Raw genomic sequence first — 17,735 nt, 5'->3', positions numbered from 1 at the left:
CTGCGCCTGCGCGGCGGGTGGGTGGGTGGGGCGGGCGCGCTTGTGCGGTTGCCATGGCAACCAGGAGAGGGCGGCCTAGCTTAACGGTCGGGAATGCAGTACTTTCCCTGGAGGAAGGGAAAGACTCACGCACGCGCTCTGGGGGCTCGGGAAGCGGGCACCCTTCCGGAACAGTTGAGAAACCTCGCCTCAGACCGGCTTCTACGCAGGCGCAGAAGCCCACCTCGCGCCCCGCCTCTTCCCCCTTGCGCAGGCGCACAAAGCCGCTCTGGCAACCTCCGCAGCGGCCGCGCGCACCCTTCACCCCGCTGGCTGATTTTGTCTCGCGCAACCTTCTTAGGCCCTCCGCAAGATCAGCCCTTCTTTTCCTCCCCTTTCCCCACCCGGAGAGTCAGGTTCCGAGAGCCGGGACCCTGCCCCTTCTCCGTTTCCCTTCCCCTGACCCACCTCTCCTCTGTCCTCCCTCCCTTTTCGGTTCCCGGAGCCGGAAGGAGCCGAAGTGCCGACGGAAAAAGTCGAAGCTATCTCCCGTGAGTGAAGCCTTCCCGAAGCGGTGGCGGAAGGAGCCGAAGTTCTCCGAGAGAGTTTGGAAACGAGCTTAATCTCTGGCTGGGTCTGAGGGCGAGCTCCGGAAGCCTTCGGAAAGTGACGAAGTCCGGGACGGTTAGGCTTGTCGGAAGTAGCCGATTGCTTGGACAGGGCCGGCGGAGAAGAGCGGGGAGAATCTGCGCAAGCAGTCAAAGACTGGGACAATTTCAATTTTCGGAAGAAGCCGAATTCTTAGAGGGGGCTGGGTGCAGAGGAACGCGAGGATCTACGGAAACATCTGAACGTTGAAGAGCTAATATCCGAAAAGTTACGAAAACCTGGGAAGGCGGCGAAACCCTCGCTTCGGGTGTTTTCGGAAGCAGCCGTAGCTGCTGCTCCCGAGGCTTTCCTCTACGGTCCGGAAATAGCCGACGCGTTTCGGAGCCAGGCCCGGGGGGGAGGGGCACCTCGCGGGCGCGCAGGCGGGGAGAGGGGCGGAGCTGGGGTGGGGCGGGCAGCCCGGGCTTGATTAGGTAGGAGGCGGTGGAGCGCCGGCGGCGGCCGGAAGTAGCCGAAGCAAGCGGCGGAAGTAGCCGAAGCGGCCGGAGCGGGCGCGCGGCAAGGCGAGGCGAGAGCTCCACAGGGCCCTACGCGGCCGCCTCAGCATGTCGGACTTCGACGAGTTCGAGCGGCAGCTCAACGAGAATAAGCAAGGTGAGGGCGCCGGGGGTGCGGGACGGCGGGCGGGGCGACTCTTGGCTTCCCTCCGTGTCCCCCGCCATTTTCCTCCTTGCTTCCCCCTCCTCTCAGGGCCGCGCGGCGCCCCCCCCCACCAAGTCCCGGGGCGCGCGCCTCGCTCACGTGACCTCCCGGCGTGCCGCCGCGCAGGAGGGGAGGGGAGGGAGCGGCGAGCGCAGGCCCGGACGCATGCGCTCTTTTTTCCGCGCCCCACGTGGTCTCCGGCACGCGCGGCGGGCTCGCCGGGTGTCCCCTCGCGGACTGAGGTTTTTTTAATCTGGAAAGGAGATTATATAGATTCGGTCTCGCACCTCCTCCTTTTCTACGGCTGCCTTGGTACTTCCGCTTCCGGCCGGGCCCGCGGCCCGGGTCTCCACGCCCCCTTTGTTCCAAAATGGCCGTTGTGGGACCCCCTTCACGTGGGCACGGGCCGGGCCGCGCGGGGGGGGGGCGGCGCTTGTAGCACCGCCGCCCTTTGCGCCTGGTCCTGCGGACCGGCCGCCAGTGTCACGCCGGGCCGCTGCCGTGGGGCGCCAGGGTCGGCGCTTGTGGAAGAGGCCTCATTGTGCGTGCTCTGTGTTCCTCTCACACGCCTGTACCCCTTTCTCGGGGTTCTGGCTCTCCCGGCGATCACAGTGCGGAATGTTTGCGTTCCATCGCTCCCTAGCTAGAGAGGCAAACCCCACGTCCTGTAGGGTCGCAGCTCGGGACACCTAGACTCAGCTTCGTAAATCTCAGCGTGGAGGGGAGGAGACTGAGGCTGAGCGAGTAGGGGGACCTGGTTCAGTCGGGAGGGTGGGAGGCACGTCCCCCTCGGGTGACGCCGAGTCCAAGCACGGGGCCGTGCTAACGCTGATTACTTTGGGGGCCCCAAAAATGTCAGCACTGAGAGAAGCGTTAGATAGTTAACAGGTTTCTTTTGTCTCCTTATTCCGATTTGAGAGTGAGGAAGCTAGGCCGAGGGAAGGTGGTAGGCTTGAGGCTTAAGCTACCTGTGTTCGGAGGGCCCCATGGGGCGCTGGGATTCCCCTTTCGGCCCACCCTAGAGTGGGGTAGGGGGTGGCTGGATTAGGAGACAAGAAGTCACGTTTCGGGGTGCCCACGGGGTGTCTGTACGTACATGATGTACCGTTTAACAGTACAGGCTTTTGAGGTGAGCAGACCTGGGTTTTAGTATCTACTTCATTGTTCAGTAGTTGTATGCTTATTTTTTTTGTATGTGTAGCGTGACTTTTTTTGTTTTTGTCGTTAGGATGTTGGAATAAACAGGGATGATAGAAATAATAGTTGCAGGTAAACTTTGAGCATGTGTCAGGCACTTTGCTAAGCTCTTCTGCACAGTTTTTCTAAGTGGATCTTGCAACAGTCCTATGAGGCTGAAGTGATTTCCTGTCCTTTGCAGAGGAGGAAACAGGCTCAGAAAGTAAAAACTTTCCCACGTTTCAGCTGATCAGAGGTAGAGCTGAGATTAAATGGGGCAACATATGTAAAGTGTGTGGCATGGGGGTTGGCATACGTTAAGTGCCCGATTAGTGATATTTTTTATTGTGAAATAATTCCTAGTGTAATTTCTTATTTAGGGAGGAAGTACAGAGGCAGGTTTTCAGCTCACTCAGAGATGGTGTTAGAGATGGGGAAAGGCAGGGAAAGTTGCTTTCCAAACGTCCTTCTGCCGGGTCCCACACCTGATGGTAAGCATGAGTCTCATTTAAAGAAGAGAAAAATGAGGTTTAAAGGTTTGGTTGCTGTTGCATGGTTTTATGCAGAAAAGCTGAAACCGATCCCGAGTCTGCCGGGGCTGCAAAGCCATGTTCCGCTAGGCTGGAAAGCCAAGTGGAACTGATGGAGCCTTCCTTGGGGCACTTGCAGGTGTGCTGCCTGCTTTCTCCCTGGGTGTTCCTACTGGTACTGGGGGGCCAGGCCCTCAGCCGGGGCATGTCCCTTGGGTTGGTGGAGTTGTTCCCACAACAAGGTGGCCACAGCATTTTGAGCAACTGTAGCTCCCTTTTCTGTTCTGATCTGTGCTGTATCAGTGGGTATGTGTGTGGGGGGGTGTTACTCTTGCCTCAGGGGGAAGCTTTGCCCATGTGTTGCTCTGCCCATGGGTCTTTGTGCCTGTGGGTCTTTGTCTCTGCGGTCCCGCTTCCTCCAAGTGTCAGTCTGTGTCTCCAGGGAATTAATTTCCTTTTCTGTGTCCCAGGCACCCAGCAGGTGCCACTGCTTCCTCTGTGTTCGTCTCTTTCCCTGTTTGTTTTAGAGCCTAAGCCACAGGAAAGGGTCTCCTGCTCACAACCTGCCCGTCTCACAAGCATGGAGCCAGAGGCCCAAAGCCTCTGGCCAGGGCTCCTCCCTGGGCCCAGTGCCATGACTCTGTGCTTACCTCTGGCTTCACACTGCTTGCCCGTTCCCTCCTGTCCCCTCCAGGTGCCAGTTTTCAATTTATTTTTTATGTTTAGTCTTTTTATTTTCAAGGAGGCAATCCCACTGTCGTTAGTGGTTCCAGTGTTTTAGGAGTATTGTCCGCTGCTTAGCTGCCTTAGCTGACATTTCAAGGTTCACATTCAGGCTTCACCATTTTCATGCTTTTTGGCTCTGGGTAAGTCACGTGATCTCTCTGCACCTTAGGTTTCTCATCTCTTACGTGAGCAAGGCCCCCTCTCCAGTGTTTTCCCGAAGTAACAGTAAGGATCGAGTGCAAGTAAAATTAGCGCAGAATATGGTTTTAGGCGGCATCCCGATGATTGCTACGACGTTTTTTCCTTTTTAAGGTGCAGGTTTATCCTGTTGTAGTGAGGTCCATGACATTCTCTTATTATCTCCACACACACACACCCCCCCCGCCCCCTGCCGCCCCGTCCCCAGACACGTGGTAAAGTTAACACGTGTTTGAGGGGTAGTCGAGGATAGTTGAGGAATCAGTGGCGTCTTTGAACCGAGAAAATAGAGTACAAACGGCGTGGTGCAGGAGCTGTACCTCCTTCAGAGGGGGAGAGGTCTGCTGGGAGCCAAGGTTTCTGTGCTTTGCTGGCAAGGCTGTGCTCTGTTCCTAGGCGCCGCCCCCAAGGCGAGTGGGGGGAGGTTGAAGGCGCCAAGGGGAGCTCTGGAGAAAGCCCCCGCCCCAGCTCCTGCTGTCCTTGGCTCTGAGGGAGTGTGGGAATGGGGGGTAGTGGGCCGGCACCTCCCCCCCACCCCCCACATTCTGAAAGACACGCCTTTCTGGAGGAGGGGATCCTGCATTGTTCAGCTGGTGGGGTGGGGATGGGCTGGGTGTCCCTGCTTCTCAGCGAAGCGGGTCCTGCCTGGTGCCTGACCCCGGGGCCTGATGGTGGGGCAGTGGGGGCCAGCTGGTTGAGGAGGTCTCCTGAGGGGCTGCTGGGTCCCTTCAGGAAAACATCATTGGGTCTCTTGATTCCCCAGCCTCTAGCCCTGCCCCTCTCAGGGACGACCCTGGGGTCAGGCCCCTCAGCCCTCGAGGGGGACCAGGAGCCAGCCTCCTCTGTCTTCTCTGGCTCCCCAGCTCCTCCTGAGCATCCTCAGGTACCTTACACCCCGGGGGCACTTCCAGGCCCTGTCCCCTCAGGTAACCAGCTCCCTCCCCGGTCCCGAGGGTCTTTGGACTCGCGTGTGGACCCAGGAAGCCTGCTCTCCCTTCCTCCATCAAGCCCCTTCCCCTTGGGGGTGGCCTCCCTGGGGCTGGGGCGAAGCCAGCAGTGCGCGGGTGGGCTGGGCCGCGGCATCCCTCAGCTCATCCTCTCCCCCGCCTTGCCCAGAGCGTGACAAGGAGAACCGGCACCGGAAGCGCAGCCACAGCCGCTCTCGAAGCCGGGACCGCAAGCGCCGCAGCCGCAGCCGGGACCGGCGCAACCGGGACCAGCGCAGCGCCTCCCGGGACAGGCGGCGCCGAAGGTACCAGGGCGGGGAGCGGGCGGCTGCGTCCCGGGGCTCTGGGGCTCCTCTCCGCGTGGACCTGGGGGAGGCGCTGCTGCTCATCTGTCTGAATCAGTTTCTTCCCTGTTCCTGGGGTTTCCTTCAGTTTTTGGTGGGTCGCTGGTGCGGCAGTTTCTTTATCTCCAAGGCGAGTCTGGTGACAGGGAGCTGCTCTGTCTGTCCCTTGGTGAGGGGCTCCCTCCCCTTCCCGGCCCTCTTGTGCCCACTGTGCGGGTCTCTGGGGTGCCGCCCTGGGAGGGGGACGGCGGTTTCCGCTCTAACGCCTCTTCCCTCCCCAGGCTCCCCTCTGTCCTCTCTGCCCCTTGGGTGAGGAAGGGCGGGATAGGTGGAAGTCCTGCCTCCTCCCACCTCAGTCTCTTCAGCTAGAAAGTGGTCTGTCTGGCCCTTCCTCCTTTCCTCTTGCTTGGGGGTGGGGGGCGTGGGGGAAATGGCAGGGCCGAGGGGGTTTGCCCGCTGCTTGTTCACCTCGGCCCTGCCCCAGCCCTGGACTCAGCGGCCTTGGGGGGTGTGGTGTGTGGGGAAGACGAGGGTCCCCAGTCACCCCTCCCCACACCTTTCCCTCCCACCCCCCAGCAAACCTTTGACCAGAGGCGCTAAAGAGGAGCACGGTGGATTGATGTGAGCTTCTCCTCCTGCCCCTTCCGCCCTGACGTCCGTTCCCTTCGCCTCCCTCCCCGCTGTGCACCCTGCCCTGTCCTTGTCCAGCCCCGGCCCGAGCACTGGGGAGAGCCCACCTGCCTTGCAATAGCACCCTCCCCGGGCCTGGGCACGGCCCTGACCCGGATCCTCTCCCTCCTGGAGAGAGCCGAGCTGGGCGGGGGAGCCGAAGGGAACCTGGGGGGACTTGCAGGCCCACCTTTGGTCAGACTGAGGTCGCCCTGCCCCGCTCTCCCCTCCCCCCTCCCCCAGTCGTTCCCCCCGCCACGAGAAGAAGAAGAAGGTCCGTAAATATTGGGACGTGCCACCGCCCGGCTTTGAGCACATCACCCCCATGCAGTACAAGGCCATGCAAGGTAGGCTCCGGCCGCCGCCCCACATCTGCTGGTCCTCTGGCCCCCTTACCCTCTCGTGAGCTGGAGTGGTTGTATACTGGGGTGGTCAGGAAGCAGAGCCTCGGTTTTGGGGGGGTGGCGGTTGGGGTTTTCACCCTGGGTTTTCTGGCCTCTGCCTTTTGAAGCCCCTTGACAACAGCCCTTACTGTTGCAGTTGACAGCAGGGATGAAGCTGTCAACAGACCTGGTTTCGCAGAGGCGGTGGTTGCCCATGTCTGGGAGGGCGCGGCTGCTGAGCCGCTCCACGGGCGCCCTGATGTCCTCTAATCCCTGTCTCTTCCTTTTGAAGCTGCCGGTCAGATTCCAGCCACCGCCCTTCTCCCCACCATGACCCCCGACGGTCTGGCTGTGACCCCGACACCGGTGCCCGTGGTCGGTAGCCAGATGACCAGACAGGCCCGGCGCCTCTATGTGGGCAACATCCCCTTCGGCATCACTGAGGTACTGCCTTCTCCCTGCCCTCCCCCTGCCCCTACCTCTCCCTGTCCCCCCCACCTGTTCCTCCCCTTCCCTCCATTCCGTCCCCCAACCTGCACGGGTGAGACTCTGCTCCTGCAAGACCCCCCGGCCCCCTCCCAGACGGACCGATGGAGTTGAGCCAGCCAGGGGCCGGGCTGGGGGTGGCCCTCTCCCTCCCTCCTTTCCCTCTCCCGTCTCCCTTTCCCAACCTCCTCCAGCAACCCAGAGAGCAGGCACACACGTAACGTACCTACGAATCCACGAATCCGAATCCGTGTGGAGAGAGACAGAGAGGGAGACTCGGACACGCACACATGCACATGCACACGCACACGCACGCTCCCCCTCAGTGTTTCTGACACGCCTCTTGTTCTCTGCCGCCTGTGTCCCCCATCCTCTCCCCACATCCCTCCCATGGTCGCTGTTCTTTTATTTTTGATCGCCCCGACCTCCCCTCACCTTCCCTACCGCTCCTCTCCCCTTCCCCTCTCCCCCACCCCTTCCCGTGACACCCCCTGAGAATCCCGAGATCAAAGAGTTGTTTCCATTTCTCTTTAAAGTGAAATATTGTGGGGCTGAGATCCCTCGTAGCAACAAAAAATTTGCTACCGTCGTCGAAGGCAAGTAAGGTCCATTCTGACTTTCTCAACCTGCACTTTGCTACATTTGATAAACCAGCCCCCGGACTCCAGGGCCAGATTCCTCCACATCACTCTTTTCTCCTCCCCTCCCGCCCGCCCTTCCTCCCCAACCCTCTGCCCTGCGCTCCCCGCCTCCCGCCCTCTTTCCTCCATCCCTTTGCTCCTCTCTCTCTCTCTCTCTCTCCCTCTCTCTCTCCCTCTCTCTCTCTCTCTCTCTCTCACTCAATCGGGTTTCCTCTGTGTTCTGCCTGCTGCTGCTTTTCTACTTCCTTGCCATTTCTCTCTTGCTGTCGCCATTGGATGTTTCTTTTTCTCACACATTCCGTTTCCTTGTTCTCTGTTTTATGTTTTTTTTGCCTCTCCCTGTTGTTTGTCGCATCTTTCTTGAGCAATCTTTCTCTTTCCCCCTGGTTGGGGCCCTGTGGCTCTCTCCACACCTCCTGTCCCGCCTCCTGGTCCCTGGCTGTTTTCCTGCTGCTGCCTCCCCCCCACTTTCTCTGATCTTTCTCCTGCTTTTGTTCCTACTGTTGATCTCTGTGCCCCCACCCATATTCCACTGTTCCCTTCCCTCCCCCCCGCCCCCCATCCCTCTCCCCTTACCCCCAAACCCCTCTGTGTCTCCCTCTCTCACCCTTCCCCTCCTCTCTCCACCTCCCTTCCCCCGCCCCCCCCTGTCTCCTCTTCCCTCTGCAGGAGGCCATGATGGATTTCTTCAACGCCCAGATGCGCCTGGGGGGGCTGACGCAGGCCCCCGGCAATCCCGTCTTGGCAGTGCAGATTAACCAGGACAAGAACTTTGCCTTCTTAGAGGTGAGCCGGGCATGTGGTGGGGTCAGGCCCAGCCCGTTTGCAGCAGCCCTTGTTCCCACTGGGCTCTTCTGCAGTCCTTTCTCTACCAGGTTGCTGTCCCAGAGCCCTCGGGGGTTGGGGGGCTGGCTGGCCACTCACCCTGTCCCTTACCACCTCCTTTTCTTTCCTTCAGTTCCGCTCAGTGGACGAGACCACGCAGGCCATGGCCTTTGATGGCATCATCTTCCAGGGCCAGTCGCTGAAGATCCGCAGGCCTCACGACTACCAGCCCCTGCCTGGCATGTCAGAGAATCCCTCTGTCTATGTGCCTGGTGAGTGGGGAGCTTGCCCACCTTTCCCTCTGTAGGCCAGCTGGAGCTAACAGGGAAGCAGTACGAGTGCTTCAGAGGGGATGCGTCGTCTCATCCGGCCTTCGAATTTTTGGGAGTTGGGCGTCTCCCTGTTTGCAGAGGTGGCGCCCGGCACCCAGAGAGGGTGAGCTGTGGTCTGCTTGAGGACTCATAGCTTGTAAGTGGCGGAGCCAGGGCCAGACTGAACGTGTTGTGGGCAGTGAGAGGCCGCTGCTCTGGACCGCGGGGTCAGTACGAGTGTGGGTGAGCCTGTGTGGATGGGCAGGTGGTCAGTAGAGCTCCTGGTGCGGGGTCTGATGTGGATTTTCCGTCGACCCCTGTGCTCCGGGCCAGCCTACGCAGCCGTGTTTAGTACCACCTCAGGTCGGTAGGTAACATAGCAGACCTGGGGTCGGCAGAACTTTCTCCTGTAAAGGGCCAGAGAGTGACTGTTTTTTGCTCTGCAGGCCGCGTGGTCTCTGTTGAAACTACCCTGCAGTTGTAGCAGGAAAGCAGCCACGCGTGCTTCCTAAGCGAGTGGGTGTGGTTGTGTCCCGTATGCCTTAACATCCATGGATCCTGATGTTTGGGTGCCGTGTAAACGTTCACATGTGGTAAAACAACCTTTCAGAAAGCCTGCAGGCTGTACAGAAACAGGAACCTGCAGGCTGTTTGCTGACCCCTGTGGTTGACTGCCGAGTGGAAGTGAGGATTTGGGCCTGTGAGGGGCCCTGTTGGGGGCCGGGAACGCTGTGGGGTTGGAGGGGCCAGTGCTGCGGTAGCCGAGCTGGGGGCCCAGCTCTCAGGCAAAGGCAGGGTGAGCACCGGGTGCTCTGGGTGTGGGGGCCGTGAGCCCCACCCTTGGGGGCTGAGAACGTGGCGTTCTGCTGGCTGAGGCTTCACGCTGAAGGACACCTTTTGGAAACTGAGTTGGCTCTTCACTTTGTGAAATGGGGGATGTGGAGTCCAGAGAGGGTTGCACCTTGGGACTCAGGGCTGGGTCCCTGGCTCATCCCCAGTGTTTTCCACCGTACCAGTTTGGGTAAATTCAGCACATCTCTCTAGCTTATAAAAAAAAACTTGAGAAGTTACTGACTTTCTGACGCTCTACGTGCACGTATGTCTGTGGGGCCACCTCCCAGATCAAGCCACGGAACATTCCTTTGTGTCTCTTTCCAGTGAATTCCCTGCGTTTTAACTCATTCCTATTTACACAGGAGCCCACTGCTTCTCCTGCTTCCTGGGCCAGCACAGTCCCAAGTGTGCCCCGTGGATCAGGTGTTCGTCATCGTGACTGTCCTGTAGTACAGGGTCGGCAGGTGACAACTAGGGGCCAGATCTTTAAGATCTATCGGCACGTAGCCACTCGCACTGGCGCGTGGTTTGAGTTGCTTTCGTGCTGCAGTGGCCCTTGACTCCTGTGGTAGGTGCTGGGGCACCCTCTCACGAAGGAGGGGAGTGAGGCAGGAAGCGAGCAGTGACGTGCTCAGAGGCGTGATTGCTGGGACCCCGGGTGGCGCAGCCTGACCGCAGAGTCTGCCTGGCCGTCTCCCGTGCTGCCCCACTTGTCACCTCTCTCCTGTGGAACCGGAGGCATCGCAGGGGCAGGGACAGTGTTCGGTCGCAGGCTCTGTTACTACGGCTGACCTCCTCTCTGGGATTTATCTCCCCAGGGAGGCCGGGGGTCCAGCCACCAGTGACTGGGCGAGTCTGTTCCTTCCTTGGGTGCCGGGGATGGCAGGAAAAGTGATGGTGGCTGCAGGTTAAACGTTGTCTGCAATAAAGGTCATATTTCGATCTAATGTTCGATAAACGGGAGAAGCATTTGATAAAAGCATTTGATAAAATTCGGCAGGCACGCTTGGTTGGAAAAGAAACAATGTAGGAACCTGGAAGGTAACTTCCTTGTCTTGGTAAAAAGGGACTGACCTGAAACTGAAAGTGTATATCATCTGCAGGGGTGAGACCTTAACTGCGCTCCCTGATCTCAGGCCTGACTGTGCAGTGGCCCTAAAGACGAGATGGAAACTGGGAGCAGGAAGGCGTAGCATCTTTGAATTTGTGAATTTAGCTTCACCCTGAGTGACCGTCCTGCATCAGGCTCACTCCTCAGTTCAGGGGCGAATCTGACTCTGCCTCCAGAGGCCCCTACCTGTGGGGCTTCCTCCACTCCCCCAGGAGGATCCTACGAAGCAGTGCCGGGGGTGCCAGGGGCACAGCAGTGCACGAGGCGGTCACGGTCCTCCTGCCGAGGGGCAGGTGACGCTGCAGGTATGAGAAAGGATTGCTTGGCACCTGGGGGTCCAGGGCAGCCTTATGGGGGGTGGTGAGGTTTTAGAGGTGAAGGTGAGAGGTAGCCCCTCTGGAAGAGAACAGGTGTGTGAAGCAGGGCGGTGCCCAGAGCGTGCCGTCCGGAGATGAGCTGCTCGGGGCTTTGACTTTGGGCATCAACACCGGCCTGGGTTCCCCATTTATCTTGTGCTTTCCTGGTCGTGCGACCCTGAAGAGCAGGCCCTTCTCCCCTGGCAGAACCGAGTGAGCACGGAGGGGCTGTGGTTGCTGAGGCGCCGACCTGCTGCTCCCTCGTGCTGGCGCGGCCTGGGCTTCATGGGGTGGCGAGCCTGGCCGCCAGCCCGCGTCCAGTGCTCGTGTGGCTCCGTCGTGCTCATCCACGCGCTCGGGGTGGGGGGTGCGAGCTTCTCCCCGTTCCACAGATGAGGTCACTGAGGCCCAGAGGAGCCTCACTCAGTCTCGTACCCCAGATTGGAGCCCAGGGAGCCCAACTCTGGTGCCCTCGGTGCCGTGTGCTTCCCTGAGGTGTGTGGTGGGGCAGGTTCCTGCCCCAGTGCTGCCACTCTGCAGTCTTGTATCCGCAGCCCGTGTCCTGTGACGGCACCCTTGCAGAGCCTTTCGCTCCCTGAGGGCTGCCTGTGAAGTTGGGGGTCCTGGAGTGTGTGACCTCACGTGGTACCTGCTCCCTGGGCCTCAGTCTCCTCCTGTTGTGCTGTGGGTAGGGGTGGGAGAACGTGAAACGAATAGCTGGAAGGAGTTCGGCCAGGGGTGCCCGGTGTGGAGTGCTCGGTCCGTGGCCCTGGCTCCCAGATGCTTCTGCTCATCTCTCCTTGCCCAGGCCACGTCTCAGAGGATTGCATGCCCCACCCCGATGGGGCTGGGCTCTGGTGGTTGGAGCGGCAGGGCCGGAGGGGCTGGACCGGTGGGTGGTGGTGGGAGAGGGAGCCCTTCTGTGGGCGCAGTGGCAGTGTCTGAGGCTCTTTCCCATCTCCCATGTCGCCTGCTCCTCTCCAAGGTCAGGAGGAGGTGGAGCGGGGCCACCTGGTGCCGGATTGCAGAGGAAGGCAAGGTGGTGCGTCTGGCAGTAGTGGGCCTAGTGGGCCTTGAACTCAAAGTCAACAGCAGGTCCGGCCGGGTGGGTGGTGGTCCACGTTTCTATCCTCTTTGTGTCCAGCCGGCGTCCTGGAGCTCTGTGTAGTTTAGGCCCTGTGGGGAGGCTCCAGGAATTGAAGGACAACGTTTTGGAAGTGTGAGAGACGTTGGGCTGAGTCCTGGCAGGCGCCCGAGTCAAAAGCTCAGCGGAGAGGCAGGATTGGGGTGGACGCACGGTGGTCGTTAAACCTGCTTGGCTGATGTGGGCCCCGCCTTGCCAGGGTGCTGAGTGAGCCGGGCACGTCCCAGCCCTCACGGACACCGAGCAGCAGACTCCTCCGAGGTCACCTGTGACTGAGGCCAGAGAGCGGCTCGGGACACCTGTAGCTGTGCATAGCACAGGCCCACGGGGAAAGGTCGTGGAGGCTTCCTGGGGAGACCTGGTCTCAGCAGAGGCAGGTTGGGGGAGGACTCTGAGTGGAGGCTTGAGGATGAAGGAGAGGTTGTGTATCCCCACGATGCCTCTCCAGCAGGCCGAGAGCCGAGGGAACCTGCCCAGGTGACGCAGCAGCAGGTGGCAGGTTGGGGTGTGAGCTCGTGTCTCTGACCCCAGGGCCCCGATGTGCCGCTGTGCTGGGGTCGCTCTGCGTCCCGAACGAAGAGTGCTGCTGGGGTGCGCCTCCGAGGCAGGGCTGGGGAGGGCGCATGGGTGGGAGGGACGTGGCCTGACCAGGGCTGCCGGGCCTCTCCCTGCAGACATCTGCCAGGGTCTGTGAAACGACCTGGTGCTGGCACTCACAGTCCGTCTGCTTCTTTCTGCCCTTAGGAGTCGTGTCCACCGTGGTCCCGGACTCTGCCCACAAGCTGTTCATTGGGGGCTTACCCAACTACCTGAATGACGACCAGGTAGACCCTTCGTCTCTTCCCGCCCCTCCCCCGTCACAGCCTTCGTCCATACTCTCATGGCGTCTTGGCCTGCCGCAGGTAAAAGAGCTGCTGACATCGTTTGGGCCTCTCAAGGCCTTCAACCTGGTCAAGGACAGTGCCACAGGGCTCTCCAAGGGCTACGCCTTCTGTGAGTACGTGGACATCAACGTCACAGACCAGGTGAGCCCTGGGACCCTGCGCTGGCGAGTCTGTCCTTGCCCTCACCCTGCTCTGTATCCTCGCTGAGGTCTCCCTTATTCAGGATGGGTGGGAGGAGGCCACCCCGAAGCAGGGCTGGGCATAGGGGCCCTTTTCCCTCGGTTCTAGCTCTTGCCAAGCTCTCACCCCTTTGCCTTGCCCTCTTCCCTATCAGTGTCCGGCTCTGGGGTAGTGGGGCTTGCGGGGGAGGTGTCAGGCTACTGGCCTCTGACCTGTACCTCTCTCCTGCGTGCCCCCATCCCGCGTTCTCCAAACGCAGGCCATTGCGGGGCTGAACGGGATGCAGCTGGGGGATAAGAAGCTGCTTGTCCAGAGGGCAAGCGTGGGAGCCAAGAATGCCACGCTGGTGAGCCCCCCGGCACGTCATCTTCCATTGGCTAGGGGACATCTGGGGGTGGGGGGGTGGGAAGGGGCCGGGGGGCGCGCTGGGTGGGCCGTCCTAAGCTCTGCCCCTGGCTTTCCTGGCCAGTGTTGGGAGTGGGTGCCTGGGTCTTCAAGGGCAGAGCAGGGTCTTTCCCTGGGATGGCGTCTTGGGGGAGGGCTCGGGGGAAGTGGGCATGGAGGGGGCGAGGGCGGAGCTGCCCCGTGACGCCCCTGCCCCTGCTGCCCCACAGAGTACCATCAACCAGACCCCCGTGACCTTGCAAGTGCCTGGCCTGATGAGCTCCCAGGTGCAGATGGGTGGTCACCCGACTGAGGTCCTGTGCCTCATGAACATGGTCCTGCCTGAGGAGCTGCTGGACGATGAGGAGTACGAGGAGATTGTGGAGGACGTGCGTGACGAATGCAGCAAGTATGGGCTCGTCAAGTCCATCGAGATCCCCCGCCCCGTGGACGGCGTGGAGGTGCCCGGCTGTGGAAAGGTGCGTGGGAGCGTGCTCTCGTGAGCGTCCCCTGTCCCCACACGTGTGTGGGCACACACGCACACCCACACCCTACTCTGACCCAGAGAGAGCGGGGCCTCTGGGGGCCCAGGCCTGCGGCGAGAGGCAGCGCGCGTGCTGTGCCGCTGTGGCTGAGGACTTGCCTCTTGCCTCTGTATAGAAGCAGCTTTGGTTCAGAACCTGGGTTTCATGTGATCTTGGGTAAGTGGTTTGGCCTTGTCTATGGAAGGGGGAGAAAAGTGCTAAAAATAGTCCCCAAAGCAGCAAACCCACCTGTGTCTTCCGTCCTGAGCTCTCACAGCAGCTCCGAGCCCTTCTCCACAGTTAGGTTTCTGATTTCTGGGGTCTGATTCTGAGCTCACCGAGTCACGTTGTCCCTGGCACTGTGCCAGGTGCCAGCATCTCACGCCCCCCCTCAGGATGCCTGCAGCGTGTGTGGCTGCTCGCCTTGTGGGTCAGTGAGATGCCCACGTTAAGAGACAGCGTGTGTGCTGCTTCCGGTGGTGGCTGGGAGGGGAGCAGCGTCGCACTGGGCCCTGTGTTCAGGTAGGCAAGTCAGGAGCTGGTGAAGCCCGAGCGACACCCAGTTCTCGCGGCAGGCAGGTGGGGTCCTGGCAAGAGGCAGCGAGGTGGCTGGTGTAGCCGGAGGGGGTGAAGCGTGGGTGCTAGGAAGCATGCTGGCTGTTCTGAGTGAGGATGGGGGGAGCCTTCGAAAGCTCTTAAACGTGGGAAACACCTGGCACATCGAGGTGGTGCCTTACAGTGGGGGGGGTGGCCATGGAGTGCAAAGCAGAGCTGGGAATTTGGAGGGGTGGGGGGTGACAGCCGTGTGATGTTTGGAGCTTTGGGTACTAACGGCTTGTGGTCATCTGGGTGAAAGACAGTGACCTGATTCAGAGCAGGCAGGAGGATGAAGAGAAGTCAGTGGCCTGTGAATGCCGGGACCATGGCGGCTGATCTGGGTGTGCCGGGGAGGGGGAGGAGCCAGTGAGATGCTCATCTCAGCCTTCTGGGTTTGGTGACCTGGCAGAGATGGCAGGTGAGAAGCAGGGGACCTGAGCAGGTCTGCGGGGGAGGGACGATGGTCAGTGTTGGGGGGCTGGCTTTGAGGTCCTGAGACCCCAACAGAGATGTTGCGGGGAGCAGTGGGCTGGACAGAGCTGCTTCCAAGTTTGAGGTCTGGTAGGCACCCTGATCCCTGTTCAGGTGTCAGGCTGGACAGACTTGCCGAGGAGCAGTGGAAAAGCATCGCAGGTGGGGGCAGAGGGGGGTGGGGCGGGGGCAGGAGGGGAGGGTGGGCCGCACTTGGTTTGGCCTGCGCTCCTACCTGCCCCTAACTGCTGCACTGGAGACACTCCGTCCATGACAGGTCAGTCTCCTTAGTGCAGTCGTGGCTCGAGAGAGGAGAGCCTGGAGGCTGCCTGGGGGCTGAGGACGTGTTTGGGGGGGACTAATTGAAAGACCCGGTCTGGTCTCAGGGATCAGTCTATGTGATTTGTTTTCAAACTTTATCATCATTCTTTTCAAACGTAGGAGTTGAGAGAAACCGTCGTGGCGATAGAGTTAAGGTTATAGTATAATGTTTTTAAAGTCGTATTCTAGTATGTGTAGCAGTGTCTTAGTGGCCCGTCGCCCAGCTTCAGGTTACCAATATCTTATCATTCATGATTTCTATATATTCAGCTTCCCATCCCCCTTCCCCCCCCCCGAAACAAGATATATCTCATATATCACTTAAGTACAGTTCTCTATCTGAACTCCTGATGTCTTGGGCCTGGTCACTCTTGCTTTGGGGCCTGTGCTGTGTGCTGTAGGATGTTTAGCCCCATCCCAGCCTCCACCCACTAGATGCCAGTAGTGTTACTCTTGCCTTTGTGACAATGAAAATCATCTCTAGACATTGCCAAATGTCCCCTGGGGACAAATTCACCTTGGTTGAGAATTACTGCTATAAACAGATGACTTTAAAAAATTATTTTAACAAAACCATACAGTACCATTAGTACGTTAACAAAATTACCATTAGTACCTGTCTACCCAAGCCATGTTCCGATTTCCCTTACTGTCTCAAAAATGTCTTTTTATAGCTGCTTTGATCAAAATAAGGAACCCTGCAGTTTGGTTTCAAACTTCCTTAAAATTTATCAGTTTTGTCACTTGTTTTGTTTTGTTTTGCAAGCCGTTTTGCTTGTTGAGGCATTAGGGGGCATGTTTTTATAGAACTCCCCATGTTCTGAATTAGGCTGGTTATATCCACCCCTCCCTCCACTTCTGTAACTGGTGGTTCAAGAAAGATGAGAAGCTTGAGCAGATCAAGGTTCAGGTGTTTTTTTGTTTTTTTTTGAATCAACCTGCGTTTGAGTACTAATTTGTCAGCTTTCCTTACTTCATCCCTTGTCTGGGGGAGACACCCATGGCCCTTGGGGTGGCTGGGGGAGCACCCAGCATGGTGCCTGGTACAGGGGAGACACTCAGCATAAGTGACCAGTCTCCTTGAGCTCACCCCTGTCCCCTGCCCTTTGGGGCTCTTGACTTAAGCTTCCTCTGCTCTCATTCTCCATGCCTCTGCATGTCTCTGTCTTCTGTCATTCTTTGATCCTGGGGTGCTGGAGGATGTTTGGTAAACCTCCCTCCCTCCCTCTCCCTCCCGCGGAGTTCTGGGTTTGGGTAGATAGATGCTGGCTGGTTACTGTGAGTGAACCGGCGCATCCTTGGAGGCCGGGAGGCCTTGGTCTTCACAACCTGCGTCTTGTTCCCACAGATCTTCGTGGAGTTCACCTCTGTGTTTGACTGCCAGAAAGCCATGCAGGGCCTGACGGGTCGCAAGTTCGCCAACAGAGTGGTTGTCACAAAATACTGTGACCCCGACTCTTACCACCGCCGGGACTTCTGGTAGAGGCGGCGGGGGAGGGCAGGGGCAGGGCTGGCTGGGGCTTCTCCCCCTCCAGCTCCCCCTCTTTTCCCCCTCTGAAGACGATGGGCAGAGGAGTGACAGCCGAATGACAGCCGGCAGCAACTGGAATGGCACCGATTAAGGGTGGGGGGGGTTGGGGGCGGGGAGGGGACGGGGGAAGTGCGCACACAGACCCACACAGACACATGCACCCACAGACACAGAGGGAAGGGGTGGGGAGGGGGTGCACAGCAGGGCGGGGTCGGACCCCCACGGCCCTTCCCCAGAAGTCTCTCTTCCCTTATGCCCCTTTTCGCTCCCCTTCCCCACCGTAGAAACATAGCGTGTTTATATTTTATGGCCAAATGATTTTGAATTTTGTTGTCCGGCCCCGATACCCTGCTCTCCCCTTTCAGGACCACAGCTCCTGTCCCTTTTGGCCTCTGGTCCTCTCCACCGTGTCCTCCCTGGTTTCTTACATAGTTGATTCTCTCCTCTTTAGTCTCCCCAGACCTGCCCCCCACCCTGTGGCCCCTGTCCCTCTCCTACTCTCTGTGGCAGTTTCATATTTGCTAAGACGAATTTGCTCATTAAACATTTTGTTGTATTTTACTTTATGGAGCTGCTCCGTGTCCGGTGTGTGTAACCCCCTCCCCTCCAGTTCTCAGGGGTTCCCTTGGCCCCAGGCTGAGGCTTGGCCTTGGGAGGCCCAGCTGTCCGCACTGTCGATCTGGCACGGGCACCCGTGCCCTTGGCACACCCGAAGTGGCACACCCCGCCTGCGTGGCCTGCTCCTCTAGGACGGGCGTAGGGCGTGGCCCTGGGGAGGAGGGTGCAGTGGACGGGCCCCCGTATGAAGTGGGGAGGGGCGCATCCGGCTGGCCCTGTGGGCGCAGGAGTTCAGATCGTCCCAAGGCACCGCG

At 59.5% G+C, this 17,735-nt stretch overlaps 1 protein-coding gene across 8 annotated transcripts; it reads left to right on the top strand.

Moving 5' to 3' along the window:
- Positions 1 to 242: 242 nt before the first annotated feature.
- U2AF2 (U2 small nuclear RNA auxiliary factor 2) lies at positions 243 to 17,424 on the top strand. Of its 8 annotated transcripts, none has more exons than XM_067721355.1 (13): positions 243 to 1,242; positions 2,847 to 2,957; positions 5,037 to 5,172; positions 5,788 to 5,832; positions 6,124 to 6,227; positions 6,556 to 6,707; positions 8,060 to 8,176; positions 8,349 to 8,487; positions 12,716 to 12,795; positions 12,874 to 12,996; positions 13,295 to 13,381; positions 13,650 to 13,898; positions 16,681 to 17,424. In XM_067721355.1, the coding sequence occupies exons 1-13, from the start codon at positions 1,194 to 1,196 to the stop codon at positions 16,813 to 16,815; spliced, it is 1,527 nt and encodes a 508-aa protein (XP_067577456.1). In that variant the 5' UTR covers positions 243 to 1,193; the 3' UTR covers positions 16,816 to 17,424. The 8 variants fall into 8 exon arrangements, with proteins under 8 accessions (XP_067577456.1, XP_067577455.1, XP_067577462.1 ...); XM_067721354.1 differs by having other exon boundaries at positions 13,295 to 13,393; XM_067721361.1 differs by lacking the exon at positions 2,847 to 2,957.
- Positions 17,425 to 17,735: the final 311 nt, after the last annotated feature.

Source organism: Pseudorca crassidens, chromosome 20 (genome assembly GCF_039906515.1).
Source record: "Pseudorca crassidens isolate mPseCra1 chromosome 20, mPseCra1.hap1, whole genome shotgun sequence".
NCBI lineage: Eukaryota > Metazoa > Chordata > Mammalia > Artiodactyla > Delphinidae > Pseudorca > Pseudorca crassidens.
Note: the sequence above shows the minus strand (reverse complement) of the source record. Positions and strands in the feature narration are given on the sequence as shown.

Excerpts from the sequence above, each read along its gene's own strand:
- U2AF2 (XM_067721354.1), top strand. The coding sequence starts at position 1,194 with ATGTCGGACTTCGACGAGTTCGAGCGGCAGCTCAACGAGAATAAGCAA. Across the intron at positions 8,177-8,348 it reads AGAACTTTGCCTTCTTAGAG|TTCCGCTCAGTGGACGAGAC; the intron begins GTGAGCCGGGCA and ends TCTTTCCTTCAG. Across the intron at positions 12,796-12,873 it reads ACTACCTGAATGACGACCAG|GTAAAAGAGCTGCTGACATC; the intron begins GTAGACCCTTCG and ends GGCCTGCCGCAG.